The following is a 17,427-nucleotide window of genomic DNA, read 5'->3' on the forward strand; positions in this document are numbered from 1 at the left end:
GATGTCAGGATCTCTATTCTGGTAAGGATATCGTGGATCTGGATTGAGATTTTTAAGTATCAGAACAAAAATGTTAAATATATTACATAGATTTGTTAGATTTCTATCAGCAATAATTTATTTGGCAGAATAATTTGAAGAAACAGCCTACATTATACTAAATAGCCAAAGATATATTTTGCTTTGGTAACAGGCTTGTTATAATTAAATTTGGTAGCTTTAAGCTAAAACAGCATACAATTGAAAATTCTTTCAATAACAAAATCCTAAATTTATTCCAATAGAATGAGATACTAGTAATAAACAGCCAGTATTCTTCATCTGGGGGGAAACACTACAGACCAACAAACCACACAAATATTAAACAAAAAATTATCCAAAAACAAGTACCACAATTTTCAGGATTACAACCAACCCTATGGGATGCAATTATTTCAGTGTGAGAATATATTTTTTTTTCTCGCACTTGAAAAGGAAACTCCTTCCTTCACTGCTGTTTATACAAGTGAATTAAAAATATACACAATTGTTTCTGTTGGTCTCAACTTAGAAGATAAATTGCTAGTGTTTTATGGCTCAGATGTTATGTATAAAGCAGATTATATGCACAATTCCAATCCTGCTTACAAACAGCATCCCATAATGACAGAAATAGGCTCTCTTCAACCCCGTGGAAATATATTTACAATTTCCCAGGGAAGAACTTTCGGCCATCAATTGTCTTGAAAGTCTGTTTCCCGTGCAACACTTATCATTTCAAACACCTCTCGAAGTACACAGATCCAACATAACCACCCCTCATTGCTTTCTGGACATTTTGTTCAAACAGGCGCCGGTTGTTCTGGAGCACTTCTGCTGCCTCCTTATTCAGTGGATCCTCAGGATTTGGCTCCTGAAAGATAAGAGAAAAAAGTTTTACCGCTTCATTTCCCTTTCCCCTGTGCATAATACTACCAATAGAAACAATGAACTTTCTGTATTATAAACATAGGTTATAATTTTCATTCTTGAATGGATAAATTGTTGCTGCAATACATAAACTACTCGAAAAACAGAAATGAAGTTTGATCTGATGGTCAATTTTTATTTTCTTATTTGCTAGCAGTGAACAATGCTGCTTTATAATGCAAAAAGAGAAATTGATTCAGTTTCGAGAAAATGAACTGAATATATATATATTATATAGTTTGAATTAATACTTCTGTTAAAATGTATTTACAATTGAACTTGATACTTGTCTGTACTCGGACCAGGACAGGAAGCAATGCATAAAATGTTGGTATGATAGACATTTCGATAGTAAATTGATAGCTTTTACGAATTTACTTCAGTGTTTGTAATGTAATAACCCTGAAACCTCCATGGCAGTGCCATAACAGCTTTCACAAAATTGTATTGTACTATATACAATCATTTTGAATTGCAATATTTGACTTCTCTTGGCTGTCATCTCCATGACTTGCACAGTAACGTGCATTATATATATATAAAAAAAAGTAAGCTTTATGCGCAAACCAAAGATGAACTAACATAAAGATATTCTCAGAAAAGTGGCCAATAAAGTAAACAGGATATTATGACATTCTAACAGAAGTTATTTGTATACAAAATTTTGTTGATATAATTATAAAAGGATCTGGTTTAATACAGTATATGTATTCGATCTGTAACTTGCACACACACACAGTTTTGCCTATTTTGTTATTAAATACTGAAGACAAGTTACACTCTTTTTACTCATTCCCGACCCTCTACCCTTTCAATTGGCATTTAGATATTTAGAAATGATTAGCATTTCTTTGTTTCAGGTTTAACATTATTTGTATGGTGATTTATATTTGAATAGTTTTAAAGAGGCAAATGCTAGCTTATGAGTTTTGTTCACCATAATGCCATAGCATATTTTAATGAGGTTTTTCCTTTCACTTGTTTTTACTACAGTGTCAATGACATGTCAGAGAGGTCATGTCCTAGTCATAAGTATATAGACTTATTATATTGTAGTTATATGTATAACCTTCAATAGCAAATTTTTATTTTTTATAAATTCATTAAGCATGAAAATTGCCGAATTTTCCAATTCTGACAAACTATAATGTAATGATAACAGTCGGAAATTTTGTTCCAATAAATTTGCATCAGATAAGTCGAAACCGAGCGGGATGGTTCAGTGATAAAACACTTTTATTCTTGATGTCCTAGATTCAAATTCGGGGGCTGGACAATCTGATCGATATTTTTATGGTTTCCTCGATCAGAATTTAGTTATTTAAGAAAGGTGAATGCTGGATTCCACTATAAAAAATAAGTATAATGTTTTACAAGATCTCAACCCCTATTAATTGTACATTGTAGACTTGCCACATCAAGGTAAGTGGACAGGCCAATGTATCAACAACAACGAACCACTCCAAAATAGACAGCCAACAGTGGAAAGAAAATTCTGTTCATTTTTGTTTCCTGGTTCTGTTAACCAAATTTGTCTAGTTATTCTTCAATGTAGATATATTTACGTAAAAAATAAAATAAAACTAGACTGGAAGGTCCGGGGTTCGATCCCAGGTGGCGACAGGATTTTTTCTCGTTGCCAAACTTTCAGAACGGCCCCAAGGTTCACTCAGCCTCCTATAAAATTGAGTACCGGGTCTTTCCCGGGGGTAAAAGGCGGCCAGAGCGTGGTGCCGACCACACCACCTCATTCTAGTGCAGAGGTCATGGAAAGCATGGGGCTCTACCTCCATGCCCCCCAAATGCCTTCATGGCATGTTACGGGGATACCTTTACCTTTTACCTTTTACTCTCAAAAAATCCACTGCACCATTTAGCACACCTGATGGAAGTGTTGGAAAGTTTGGTATGCTTAATCATGAAACTACTTATAACAGAAATCCATAACATTTTTTGTGATGATTACTAGATTTTGAGGAATATATTCCGAAGATGCAAGCTGTGCATACAGGTAGACATTTGCTGTAACAAATATACTTTAAAATTATTAAAATAGCATAATTTTCTGCAAAAGACTCAGTATAAGAGACAATGATCATTGTACAAAATATAGTATATGCTGCATATATATAAATTCATAGTATACTGTACCAGAAATAAATATTGCAATCCATAAACTATTGAGTTGATTGTGAGTACTGGCTTCCAATCTTCCCGCAGAATGTTGAGGCAAACATTGCCCTCCAAATCGATATTGGGATGATAGACTGGAGTTTCACATTTTACTTTGGGTGGCTCATGTGGGTAATTGGGCCCAACTTTGAAGCTAAAAACGAAACGTCCTCCTCTGTAAAAGCCCTGAAATTACACAAATTTTTATGATTAAGATTCAATAGTACATGTCACATCTTATAATAATGTCAAATTGCATCTTCTTATTACATGGCAGACAGACAGATATAAGCTTTGTTAGTATCATTTTGTTCTCTGATAAAATTTATATCAGCTGCTGCTTTCACCTTCTAGTGACATGGTGCATGAGTTGAGTTCATCTGCTACATCTGATACCAGTGCTTTAAATATTGGTACTACATATATACAAAATTTCTTTATTTGTACGTATCCATGTACAATTCTATATCTTATTTGGTTCTGAAGTCTTTGACATGTTATAACATCCACGATTACATCCCCTTATTAACAGACATACGGTTGTGATTTAACCATCAGCATTGCCATGTTCCTATGATAGCTTAATTTAGCTATAGGATCTCGACACCTATGCAGTATTTAAGGAATGTTATTTCAACATACCACTAAACTGGAGAATTCCCACGGTATCTATGAACCGTGCCGTTACGTTTAGTACCAAATTTAAGTAAATACACTATCTCGCCAACATAAGAACACGATGCTGGTGTGTGGCGTCATTGGAGGGAGAAATTTGTTTATTTTCTCTCTCTCTCTCCTTCGTTCTGAACATTACTGAGAGATAGCACCACTGTTAGCTACAAGGTATATTTGCGCAAATATATTGAAGTAGATTACGTGACTTAGATGAGAGTCTCGGGACAAAACAGTTTTGCTATATTTCTTTTTTTTATTAAATGTTAAGCACAGGAACGCCATTTCGTAATTTTATTTAAGAAACAAGCCAAACAAATTATCTCTGCATCAAAAACAGATGCTCCCTGGACCAAATTATCGTATTTTATAATTGTTTGAATGCAACAGAAGCCAGAAGTCTTGCACTTGACTAATGCAGTGAATTATTTAAGAATATAGTCGCGAATTTTACTACCACCATTTCGATTGTGTTTTGTTTGGCACGCCTCGGTACGGCCCGGTGACTAGTGGCCAGCAAGTAACGTCGACTATCGACATTGCTCTGCTGTGGGTATTATCCAGTTGTTCCCAACATACATATCATAAAAATAGAATCCAATTATACTTGACCAGTGTTCCCTCGAAGGGAGTGCCAGATTTTTCGCTTAGTACAGCACTACCGAAGGTCGGAATAAATTTGACATAGTTTTAAATGACTCGTTGCATCTGAGTTGTGACGAGCTAATTATACGCAGAGTCATAGTTTTAAATGACTTGCTGCATCTGAGTTGTGACGAGATAATTATACGTAGAGTCATAGTTTTAAATGACTTGTTGCATCTTGAGTTATGATGAACTAATTATATGCAGAGTACAGGTATATTTACAAATCCTTTATCGGGAGTTGCAGGTGGTCAGATGCGATAACAAAGGTTGCCTTCCAGGAATTATGACGAAAACTATCCTATAGTTGTCAGCTGATCGTTTCTCACCAAAGTAACTAGGCTTTGAACCTCGACAGATCCCATTAAATTTGTCATGGGCAAACTGCATGGTAGAATCTGAGTGCCTCTCTGAATCATTATCATCACACTATTGCTCTGTTAACACCTTTTCATCGTCTTATCAATGTTCTTGAATAACTCTGTAGTTTTTTAAATGAACGTCGGAAAGAATTCCCCGGCATATGCCAGATTTATGACATGTTGGGTAAGTCCATAGTCCAGGTAATAGGGTTTTTCTGCTGAAACGTCAGTTTCCCTGTAGCATCCCAACAAATCTCCATCATCATCTCATCTCATTGCGGGTGTAGCATAGACCAACCTCCTACAGTGCACCCTGGGCAACAACTGGTAATTCTCCAGAGGAACTACACCAAAGAAGCTGCATCTTTCTTTCGCTATTGCTAATACCAACGTAATACACGAGAGGTCCAAGACGATTACTATGAAAATGGTTGTTTCCTTAGTATTGCGTCCCAGACCTCTCGCATGCTGTATTGATAAATCGGGGTAGAACGGGGACAGATGTCTTTCTTTGGTGTGCTCTTCTGTTAAATAACCATACAGACCTATTATCTAACTTATTAGACGTGTATGAATGCAAAAGAAACCTGTGGTCAAGTCAATGATGTCACAACTAATATGACATACCATGATGAAATTCATTCGTTGAACAATTTCCAAAGATTGCTATATTATAAGATTTGAACCAAAATACTGTTATTTAACTACCTATATTGATTTAGATGTATGATACTTCTGTGGTCTTAATTCTTCTTTCTCATCTGTAGACTGTAAGGCTGTTATGTAGCCTACATGTGCTATGTAGGCGTAGGCCTAGTACAAAATAACACAAGAGAAGTCGAATTTAACCACAGACATGTAAATAAAGAATTGTTATTAGAACAATTCTGAGACATATTTAGAATAAAATAGAATATAAAAAAATTACATGCATGCATTCAACACATTCATACTTACCTCATCTGGACAAATAATAAGTTTAAATGTCAACAAATCATCTGGGTCTGGAAACTCCGTATTGCAAGTCTTGGGTAAATTAAGTTCATTTATATCTGAAAAAGATGTTTAGTTTAAAGTTACTGCAAATACTTGCCATTAACCCAACTGGATAAGTTCATATTAATAAGTAAAATGTTAAAAGCAATTAATCTGTACAGTTACATCAGAACTTCATTTTACGTATTTTATTTCAATTTTCACACCCACCTTTTGTAATTCGTAACTGTGCTGCTGAAGCTTTCTTCTGATTTCCAGATTTTGGAGCTGCTTCACCATCTTTTTTCTGTTGTTTAAGGGAAAACAATTTTATCATCGTAATGGAGTTTATAATAAGGGTTACACTACTTCTGAGGCATACGAGGCTATAGTTCACTGTAGCCCAATGCCACTACAAAATAAACACTTTTATTTTCTGACAAGGAAAAAAATTTGCTTCCTGATAGCTCTGTATCGAAAAACAAAACACTTCTATCATCTACTGTTCGTAGTTGACGTTGAAAACCGATTGCACTGAAAAGTAATAGTCAGGATGACCAATACATTCAAACTAATCAATGTGGAAGAATTCCAAATTACGCAATTTCAACTTTTCAGTAAATATAATTGGAATATAATAGTAAACATAGTTTTTAAGTGGCAATATTAAATACGATTGTTTATATATTAATGACTATGTATATAATATTCTGCTGAAAATTTAGAAGATTTTCCTTCTGTGTTTACCCGCCTGATGTTTATCGAATACCCTGTTGTTTCTTCCTTCAGTTCAATAGAACCATGGTCACTTAGAAAGTAACAACCCTGAAACTGTCGTTACTTGTCCTGCCATCTATTTTTAAGAATGTAAACCCGTTACAAAGATGAGGTCAATAATGTAGAAGATCTTGTAAAAGTCTACGGAATCATAGAGAGAGTAAAAATCTATTATTCAATTAGCATGCAGTTCCAGCAGATTATCATTAACTGCTTTACGTGTAAAAAAAAGTAATATATTGTTTTCCTCACAGTCGCAGATCGAAAGGGCCGTGATTCTCAGGTTTGCCAATAACTAGTGAGAGAAATATTGCATGCATGAACTAAATTTTACTTTGTTAGTGTCATCATTAGCTTTTCGTGGTGTGGGAGTGCACAAGTTTTCTGCGATTGAGTGGCTTGAATTACAGATATTTTGTAAATAAGTACGGATTTGCTGAACTTTTCATTACCTAATTGTCAGTGGCTAAGAATTCAATATAAATTGATTTATTTAAACGAAATGAATGTTGCATTGCGTTAGAAGTACTTCGCATCTCGCAAGGCTCAGTAACTGGACACGAGAGAAACCAAATCCCTGTGGTTAACTTAAATGCGAGTTTAGTCTGACCGCTCCCTCCATGTTAACTTCACAAACGTATGGGCAGTGTTGATCATAATGTCTAATGAGACTCGATCAAATTCTGCTCTTTTTAAAAGGGCTGAACAATTAAAACGTTGGGAAGAATCGGAAACTAATCGTGAAGCTACGGTGCCTAATAGTAAGAGTAGAAAAATCCAGTTCTCTGCAGGATGTGTGTTTTTAGCAGCATGTGCAGCAGGCGACAAGGAAGAAGTATTACGGTTGCTCCAAATGGGAGCTGACATTGACACAGCCAACGTTGATGGATTGACAGCTCTTCACCAGGTAACAACAAATGGTTGACGTCTGCCTCTTAATGTGTGTGTATATATATTTTCCATTGATCAAGAGATTTTGGTAATGAGCTGTATATAGTTTGACGGTTTTGGAAGTGGGACGGTCCGTCAAAGTACAAGATGGCCGTCTTTTTATCCTCCAGCTGTCTGCTAAGATCCCAGTAAAGAAGAAATATTTTGAATTGAAACTTGGATATTTATTTTATTATACGGAACCTCGAGTTACAAACGAGTTAATTATGTGTACTTTTCTGGCAGTATGAGTAAATCACTTTGATCGTACTCAAATTTGTTTTCTTCTACTAAATGTAAACAAAAGTGTGTTTAATAAAGAAATGCTAACAGAATATCTCGGGAGGTATAAATCCATTACGGCTATCTCGTCATATTTCATCATTTGACGTATTGCGACATTTTTTTTTGTCAAAATAAACTTTTTAGATGAAAATTTGTGTAGGCCTACAAACTATTCTTAAAATGTCACGTTGTTAGGTACTACCTATATGAAATGTCTGAATATACCAGTTACGATACACGATAATTGTGCCTCGTGTTGTAATCACTCAGTTATTTACTTTGATTGTTTAATGGCAAGTCCTACCACTTATAACTATGTTCGCACCGTCATTTATTAGCTGTCAAATGACTCGAACGCGTAACACTGACAAATTTATCTTCAGTTACCTGTAGGTTACATTATAAACTGTTATTGCTTTTTATTGTTCATAACCTAGGTAATTACGTAACAATGTAGGCCTACTTAGTAGTATTGCTAATGAATGCTAAGTGAATTAATGAACCTGTATATGTTTCAAAGAAAATAATTAGGCCTAAGTTATTATACTCACAAGATGCATGAATCCATTATGAACCCATAGTTAGATACCAACAGTATATTCATAATTACATTTATGCTATTAACATAAAACGAGCAATCGTTGAGAGTAGATAAATACATTTCTGCGGCTTATAGTAGAACTGAGGAAAAGTACTTTTTTTTCGGGAGGAATTTTCATTTACCTATTTTTATTGTTGTGAATATGTCTGTCTCTTCTATCACTGTTGCTTTCGCACATTAATGGTTAGAGTATGCATTGAAAAGTAGACCACCACTACCTCCTTTTCCTCCTTCTCCTCATCCTCATCAAGTGTATAGACCTAATATTATAGGTGGTTGAACTCAGGTGGATGTCTGCAAGTAATGTGAAGAGGAAGTTGTACTGTCATTAGTTGACTTTCTACATTCAAGCTGCAAAGACATCTTTTTGTAGTTTGTCATCTAGAAAATCACAGAATGACGAGTCATTTCTACATTTATACTTTGTATCGTTATGTTTACTGGTCTGATGGATCTAATATGACATTTACAGTAATGCACAATGTTCCACATAGGCTGTAGCCCTATTTACAAACAAACAAAAAAATGCTCGCCGATAGTTAGGTGTAATTATGTGTTTTATGAATGATTAACAATCGAGTACCCGCCATTAGTATAAAAGAAAACGCGAATGGGTTTTAAAATTTAAAAAATGGGTACCAGTACCATTAAATGACACGCTTAGTTATTGTAAATACCGTATTACAAAGTTGCCAAAATAACCACTAGTAGTTTCAGTAAAGGTTTATCGAATCGTCCAAAGTGTAAATAAGTTAAATACAAATCATGGAATATTGATGCACCATTAGCATGGAATCACAGTCTACTATATACAGTCGCGAAGCTCAATATGTAGTAAAAATGCAAACATGGGTAGTTGCCCACCACTAGGATCGCTACTATCGCCTCAGCATCGCAGATCTCTCTCCTAGCAGACGAAAAATGTTACACTTTCGTTGTCGTGTTCTTTTGGAAAAATTAACACCTTCCTTCCATTATTGAAATATTAAATGCATAAACTTAATTTATTATTGTAATTAAGTATATTAAATTCCACCATAAACTCGAAGATGCCTGCAAGAAATGTTATATATAATTTTTGTTTGTGCAAAACGAACTGAAATTTACTATAATAGCTTCACTCATTCAATATTATAGCGATAATTAACTATGAAACCAATAAATATTAATTTGCATTTCCCTTTACAACAATAATAATGAAATATGAATTAATGGAATAACTTACGTGTACCGGCACTTGTAGTGTAGGCTTACGTAGGTAACAAAGTGGGATGAGGTTAAGCAATAATAATCACACCAGAATTGGAAATAAAACGTGATCAATAAATTTTATTGTAACAGACTTTTTCTACGTCTCTAGTAAAGCAACAAATAAAAATAACAACAAAATTAACAGCTATAATTAAAAACGTATCCTTTGAAAAAAAAAAGTAGGCCTAAGCAATAATAATCCCACCAGAATTGAAAATAAAACGTGATCAATAAATTTCATTAAAACAAACTTAATTTTTCTACGTCTTTAGTAAAATAACACATAAAAATAATAACAAAATTAATAGCTACAATTAAAAATATATCCTCTGAAAAAAAAAAAAGTAGACCTAACCTTTATTTCTCTGGAAATTTAGCAGCCTAAGTGACAGAACTTTAACCGGTATCTAATGTCCTTTCGGTTAGACTGAAACATTTCATTGTGAAATTTAAGGATATAATGTATTCTAACAGTCACAAAGAACTTCAAAATTAAGAGTTTTGTTTTTGCACAGCATTCTTGTGGAAACCCAGGAACCTTTCTGAATCTTTCGGAAATCGGAAAAAGGATAACTCTGGCCTCTTTCTCTTACTGTTGCTACAATTTATTGCACTACAAACGTCTCCTCCTTGTCTCATATTATTATTCCAATTATTATATTTTAGCCATTAACATTTTCATTACAACCAATAACGAACATTTCACTAGCATCAATGTGAAATACGCAACGAGCTAGCACTCGATAGAAATACGACACAGTCGAAAGTCGACCATGGACAGTCTATTGTTTCTAGTTGCTAACCGCTTGGAGCGCTTTATCACGAGATTTGCAAAAAAACACCTCAAGCTTCGCGACTGTATATAGTAGACTGTCATGGAATGTTGGTAATAATCAACCATTCCACGATCATATCCTTACAGACCTCTTTTTTCTCAAATCACAAAGTTCTCATGTGGAAATGTTCTAATCTAATTCTCATCCAGAGATAATATAAGTTTTTGATTGGAGACATGCTACTAAAAGGACTTTTTTTTTAATAGCCTATATAAATGATGTTTTACATAGCCTACATCTGATGATTTTCTTAACTATGTGCAGTATGTACCATGCTCTCCAATGAAGACAAGGTAGAAATGCTCCTAATCTATGGAGAATGTAAGTTGAAAGATGCACTATTTTTTTAGTATAATTGAGTACTTTGAAATGATTTCTGTCTGTACTTTATTACCTTCATCCATAGATTATTTGGCTATAATGATGTTTTTTTTTTTTTAATTCTCTTGAAACTGTGCGTAATATTACTTATGCAGAGTAACTCTACAGAGAACGATACCCACAAAAAATCTCACCTTCCCGATGGTTTACAAGCTACGTGCAACAGGAACTACAAACCCTTGGCAAAGCAATTGCTGTAGAACAACAACAGATGAAACTGGTGAAGTCGCTGTTCTCGCTGCTGTAGCAGTTAATCAAAACGCGAACACAACATAAATTGAAGCTGTGATTGGCATTCTAAGACAAATGCACATTGCATTCTACGTCGTCACAACTTTCACACAAATCATGTATATCGGCACCAGGAATTGTATAGAAATGATTTTCAGAATCGTGGTGTTCTGTCAGTGTCCACAGCATCAAATTCTCATCAACCCAAACTTTATTTACTGATGAGGCTTCCTTCTCACATAACAAACAAATGAATACACTTAACATGTATTGCTGGCCAATGAGAACCCACGATGGCTCAGACAGGTGGAACATCAGTGAAGACTTAACGTCTGGTGTGGTATGGTTGGCAGTATGGTTATTGGGCCATATTTTCTGAATGGTAACCAAACTGGTATGCAGTATGCCCATTTCATAAGAAGAGTTTTTTTTCCTGGACTCCCAGACTTCTGGAGGCTATACTTCTAAGAAACAGACAGGTCATTTGGTACTAGCACGATGGATGCCCAGCACGTAACACCTTGCATGCACGTCGTGTTCTTGGTCGAAAATATCCCAGTAGATGGATTGGTCGTGGAGGGCAGTTCATTGGCCTGCTCGATTTCCTGATCTTACCCCATCGGACTTCTTTATTTGTGGATTTATTAAAGGTATTGCGTATCAGGATATTCCGACAACTCCAAATAATGTGCAAGAATCTATTGTGTGTGCTTGTAATTCCATTCAGCCGGCAACGGTGGACGAATCAATCTCCTCATTCATTTGGCGATTGGACATGTGTATCACTGCAAATGGTCACCAATTGGAGCACTTAATGTGAATGTTCTACTTTTCATAATTCTTATGAATAGTACCAGAAAATGGCAGTAATCATTTCATTTTATGTTGCTAATATTAAACTTCTGCTTTATTAGAATGATAGCCTACATGGTTATACTATTTTGAACAGGTCTTAGTGCTTAAACAACATATCGAAGAAAAAAAATACAAAGTTATCTCAGGTGGTCCAGATTTTTGTGTGTGTGTGTGCGTGCGTGCGTGTGTGTGTGTGTGTGTGTGTGTGTTTTTTATATATATATTTGTTGACCTGTAATGACGACATTCTCTACATACACAAACCAATTTTAAAATGTTAGTTGTTAACTGTACAAACAAAAGTGAAGTGAAATGAGAAGTTTGAAACAAAAATGAACGTGCATATTTTAATGTATTTTTCGCTTGATCGTGCATGTTTCATAGTTTGATAATGCATGAATGCATGCATATTTTGGGATTTTATAGTGTATAAAATTCTCGTCTCTAATTACAGCGCAACTGACTTAAAATAAACTTCTGGATATGAACACGAGACGCCGCAGTTATAAACCGCAATCTTATCCTTAGATTATCAAAACGAGACAACGTGTTTTAAGAGGTATTTAAATTAACGGGTCGAAAGATATCAAACCAGCTGGGTATAATGACATTAAAGTAATACAATGTAATAAAATTGTTACTATACGCGAACACACCTTGATTGTTTTGTGGCTACGTACTTATTCACCACAATCCTCGTGTTACAGTGTACAACGGTAGTTCATTCCAGGAAGTGGGCGTCTGGTGGATGATTCGTTCAATATGAGTCACTTCCCCATATTGGTAATCTACTATTCTTGCTCAAATAATACAAGCGATTCTTGGTACGATGGGTGATAGGACTACCACATCAAAGAATGCTCTTCTTTTCTATTGAAATACGGCGGAAATTGTAGTGCAGAGTGCGATAAAAGTGGTGTACTCTTAATTCTTCGTATCAGTTTAATGTCCCGCAATACCGTTAGTTGAACAGTTACTGGCAGATTCATATTTGTGGTTGACATAGTGTGTTCGAACATTTTTTTCTGGGTACGGAAGTTTCTCCTGCTAAAATTCTACCATTTGTTCATGATCATGCTCATAGATGCAGTAACGACTAGAAACTATTGTATCGTATCAATTTTTTTTTTCTAAGAGAGCCACCTACATGAGATTCAATCTCTGTAGCAACAGTTCTGTGGGTCAGTAACCCTAAAATTGGCGGTGGCACTTGAATATTAGGGTATGTCGTTGTCAGTTGTCATTATCAATACTCAGTTTTGCTCAAAATAATATTACAGACGGAGATCGTTACATTTATAATGAAATTATGCGAAGGGTAATACCACAATCTAGTATATGCAGTCACGAAGCTCAATACGTAGTAAATATGCATCCATAGATAGTTGCTAACCACTAGGATCGCTAATATCGCCTCATTACAGCCAATGCGAAATAGTACCGACACAGTCTATTGTTTTTAGCACCCTCACAACTCAAGCTTCGTGACTATGTACTAGACTGTGGTAATACTGTACTCCGGCTGCAGAGGGTGTGTGACTTAACGCCGTTCATTTTTGTTTAGGCAGCTCAAATAGCAGTCGAGATACGTGGGCAGTATCTAATGGTTTCGCAGGCGGAATCAGGAGTGGGTATAATAATGTCTACTGACATAAATTAAAAAATAGGTTACTTACTTACTGACTTTTAAGGAACCCGGAGGTTCATTGCCGCCCTCACATAAGCCCGCCATCGGTCCCTATCCTGAGCAAGATTAATCCATTCTCTATCATCATATCCCACCTCCCTCAAATCCATTTTAATATTATCTTCCCATCTACGTCTCGGCCTCCCCAAAGGTCTTTTTCCCTCCTGCCTCCCAACTAACACTCTACATGCATGTAGCCCATACGTGCTACATGACGTGCCCATCTCAAACGTCTGGATTTAATGTTCCTAATTATGTCAGGTGAAGAATACAATGCGTGCAGTTCTGTGTTGTGTTACTTTCTCCATTCTCCTGTAACTTCATCCTTCTTAGCCCCAAATATTTTCCTAGCACCTTTTTCTCAAACACCCTTAACCTCTGTTCTTCTCTCAAAGTGAGAGTCCAAGTTTCACAACCATAAATAACTACCTGTAATATAACTGTTTTATAAATTCTAACTTTCAGATTTTTTGACAACAGACTGGATGATAAAAGCTTCTCAACCGAATAATAACAGGCATTTCCCATATTTATTTTTGTTTAATTTCCTCCCGAGTATCATTTATATTTGTTACTTTTGCTCCCAGGTATTTGAATTTTTCTACCTCTTCAAAGGATAAATTTCCAATTTTTATATTTCCATTTCGTACAATATTCTCGTCACGAGACATAATCATATACTTTGTCTTTTAGGGATTTACTTCCAAACCTATAGGTTATTGTTACGAATTCTAATCTTGCTTTAATTTTGTATTAATCATGTGGAATAAATCTTTTACGTTAATTATTTTCTTTCGGCTTTTCAAGACTTATTCTAATCGAGTTTATAATTGAATAGTGTCTTATTGAGTCAGTTGATTTTGTTATAGTTCTGATAATATATCTGAATACGTAAGGGTATATGTACGTGAACGACCACAAATATTGTCAGAAAATGCAGGCTTTAAATTACTAACATTTTGTAAGGAAATGAACTCACAATTGGAAAAAAATTGCAAGGTACCACAACAAAACTTATTAGAACTTAAATATCTGATAAAAGTATAAAAATGGTTACTAATAATATTGTTTAGAATTCACTTTTTACTTAAAATTAAATTTTCCAAAATTTGAAAATTTTCACACATATTATTTCATAACTGCGCAACCATTAGAAATAGAATTCTGAAATTTTGTACACTGATTTAACATGCCCATTTCTTTGGAAATAGAAAAATTAGGTCACAAAACATTATGTAAATTGTAATATATTTTATATAGGACAAATAAAAAAATTAATTGTATTAAAATAAACAACTCTATATGTCTGAGAGTAGTCTAGAAATAAGTGTTTATTATATTATGCAAGAAAAATATGGTTACCAAATGATGTAACTGCAGAATTTGTTTGTTTTTTGTTTTTTTTCATACTTTGATAAAACTGGTTTGAAAAATATTATTAGTAACCTTTTTTTTATACTTTTATCGGATATTTAAGTTCTAATATGTTTTGCTATGGTACCTTGTTTTTTTTAGAAATTTAGAGCTTGCATTTTCTGATAATATTTGTGGCCGTTCACGTACATATACCCTTAACGGCTTTTCAACACTTATTCTAATTGAGTTTATAATTGAATAGTGTTTTATCGAGTCAGTTGATTTTGTTATAGTTCTGATAATATATCTGAATACGTAAGTTATCTCTAATCCCGCATATTAGTTTTTGTTTCTTTAGGAATAAGCAACGGACATAACAAGAAAGAACAGACAGCGTAGAGTTTCAAGACCATTAATTTGTTTAAAGATATTTTGGGTATGTCACTACCATGAGAATGTCGCAACCTGGGTAGACCAAGAAAAACATTGGATTCAAACTGTGACAGACCATATGGTCTAGTCTAGGTTATATAAGATCAGTGACAACCCGCATGGAGTTGGATCACGCCGATGTATTCTGTTTGCTGTAACATCATAATTAAATTTGTTTTGTCGCTATCTTTTATTTTTGCTGTCACGAGTATGAGTTTCGAACCGTGAATGTTTACCTATGACAGGATTCGAGCTTCTATAATCTATAGCTACTGCTGTGGTACATTCTGGTTCATATAATCTTTCGATGGATTGCATATTTCCGTTTTAAAGTTGTGTTAAATAGAACCTTCTGGAATCGGATTTCGAAATTAAAAAGTACAAGAGAAAGAAACATGGGCTCGAACCCTTTCAGGCAGTCGAAACATTCATATGAACTCCTCACTTTAGCTATAAGAGCCATGAATTATCTCGAAAGATGGCGTCTTAGACATGACTGTTTCTTTACTCAAACATATATAAATCCGTGTATCAAACATGCCTTTATCTATTTATTATTTTAGTTGTTTTCAATCGGTGCTGAAGCTAAAATACAAACGCTGCGATTTGGGCAATTTCAAGGACGAAAAGTATCCATCCCTAGTCGTGTTGTGCGTGTTGCCTAAAACTATTTATTTATGTCTATAACAAGGCAAAGTCCCAATTACAATAGACCGTACAGATATTTGGGTCAGACACTCAGTACACACGCATACGGACTGCATAGTGTGAATTCTGGATGAAGATGTAGGCGAAAATGTTTGTGACAGAATTTCGTCCAAAGAAGTTTTAATTGCTCAATGTGGCAACAACGTATTTTGAATATAAATGTTACTTCTGCGATCGTAGCTCAAGCTATCCGTGCGCTGCTTTAAAACTAAACGTTCATAGTTAAAATCACCACCTCGTTTTTTTTTTCATTTTAGTCATTTTTAAGTAATGTGCAAATTATTTCTGCATTGTATGCTGTTCTAAAATAGCTTCGTAATAATTAGTAAATTGCTGTTTATCCATTTCTTGTAATTTTATTGCTTGTTAGTTAAAGTAGAAAACACAGTAAGCATCACATTACGGTAGATTACTGAGGCATTCTATGTTGTGCATTGTGCAATTAAAAGTTCTTCGGACGAAATTTTGTCACTTAACATTTTCGTCTCCGTTTTTATGCAGAATTCATGAGATGTGGTGCTGTGATGGAATTTTGGGACACTCTGTATATGGATTTGAATAACATAATTACGCTGTAAAAATTATTCGACAGTTTTGAACGTAAGTACAAAAAAAAATCGGGATAGTCGGAGACACAGGTACAAGTTTTATGCGTGAATACGTTGCTGATAGAATTGCTGTTAAGCTAAACGTCAGCACTGACAATCAACATCTCTTCTTTCCAGATACCTTGATAACCGTTGTACTGGGACTCCTAAGAGTAGGCATTTTGTATGCATTGAGAGTGAACATGTCGGTTGCTATAGTAACCATTGTGTTCTGTCATTTGCTACTGTTGCTTATACACCGGTTCCCATTTAAACTGTATATACCCCGACATTGTAAACTTTCTCTTTTCACTCAGCTTCACTCGCGAATTTTTGTAATTTAACTTGTCGACTGCTGATTGTTGCTCAATTGAAATTGTTCTTTATGAAGCGTTTGATAACACTCCGAACGTTCTATCGCTTCTATTTTCGAGTTACACTGGCTCGGCTGCAGCACGACCCGCCAATTCGTACACAAACATTTTCTCCCACATATCGCTAGGTGACGTCACTCGCTCCAGGTCACGTTGGATACTTCGATTGTTCATCTGTCGATCGTCTTTTACTTCATATAAATGTGTTGTATAGTTTATAATTACAGGCACGACGAAACTGGCCTGAAATGTGTTGGTCGACTTTCTGGGATGACACCTTAGTACCGGACCAAACTTACACATATTCACGTCAAAATATTTCAAGCATGAGGATTTCAACGATATATACGAGCTGAAAGTAT

The 17,427-nt window shown here is 35.0% G+C and overlaps 2 protein-coding genes across 8 annotated transcripts in view; one reads left to right on the plus strand and one right to left on the minus strand.

Moving 5' to 3' along the window:
* Positions 1-91: 91 nt before the first annotated feature.
* Positions 92-6,433, minus strand: UbcE2M (NEDD8-conjugating enzyme UbcE2M). Its single transcript, XM_069830489.1, has 4 exons — positions 6,006-6,433; positions 5,757-5,851; positions 3,100-3,306; positions 92-892 (listed from the first exon to the last, which is right to left on the minus strand). Exons 1-4 carry the CDS (start codon positions 6,109-6,111, stop codon positions 752-754), a joined length of 549 nt encoding a protein of 182 aa, XP_069686590.1. The 5' UTR covers positions 6,112-6,433; the 3' UTR covers positions 92-751.
* A 446-nt stretch (positions 6,434-6,879) lies between these two features.
* Positions 6,880-17,427, plus strand: part of LOC138703000 (protein phosphatase 1 regulatory subunit 12A-like) — a 227,099-nt gene continuing 216,551 nt past the window's right edge. For 3 of the 7 annotated variants that reach the window (XM_069830481.1, XM_069830487.1, XM_069830482.1), the window contains exon 1: positions 6,881-7,458. In XM_069830481.1, the coding sequence (XP_069686582.1) occupies positions 7,210-7,458 (249 nt within the window). In that variant the 5' untranslated portion in view covers positions 6,881-7,209. Of the gene's footprint in view, positions 7,459-17,427 lie in introns of all 7 variants that reach the window. The other 4 variants (XM_069830485.1, XM_069830486.1, XM_069830484.1 and 1 more) reach the window with 2 other exon arrangements.

Source organism: Periplaneta americana, chromosome 7 (genome assembly GCF_040183065.1).
Source record: "Periplaneta americana isolate PAMFEO1 chromosome 7, P.americana_PAMFEO1_priV1, whole genome shotgun sequence".
NCBI classification, from domain to species: Eukaryota; Metazoa; Arthropoda; class Insecta; order Blattodea; family Blattidae; genus Periplaneta; species Periplaneta americana.

What these genes read in the sequence shown, in the direction of transcription:
- UbcE2M (XM_069830489.1), bottom strand. Translation starts at nt 6,111, where the DNA reads ATGATAAAATTGTTTTCCCTTAAACAACAGAAAAAAGATGGTGAAGCA. An exon ending in ACAGTTACGAATTACAAAAG is followed by an intron (nt 5,852 to 6,005) that starts GTGGGTGTGAAA and finishes CATCTTTTTCAG; the next exon opens with ATATAAATGAACTTAATTTA. An exon ending in TTATTATTTGTCCAGATGAG is followed by an intron (nt 3,307 to 5,756) that starts GTAAGTATGAAT and finishes GTGTAATTTCAG; the next exon opens with GGCTTTTACAGAGGAGGACG.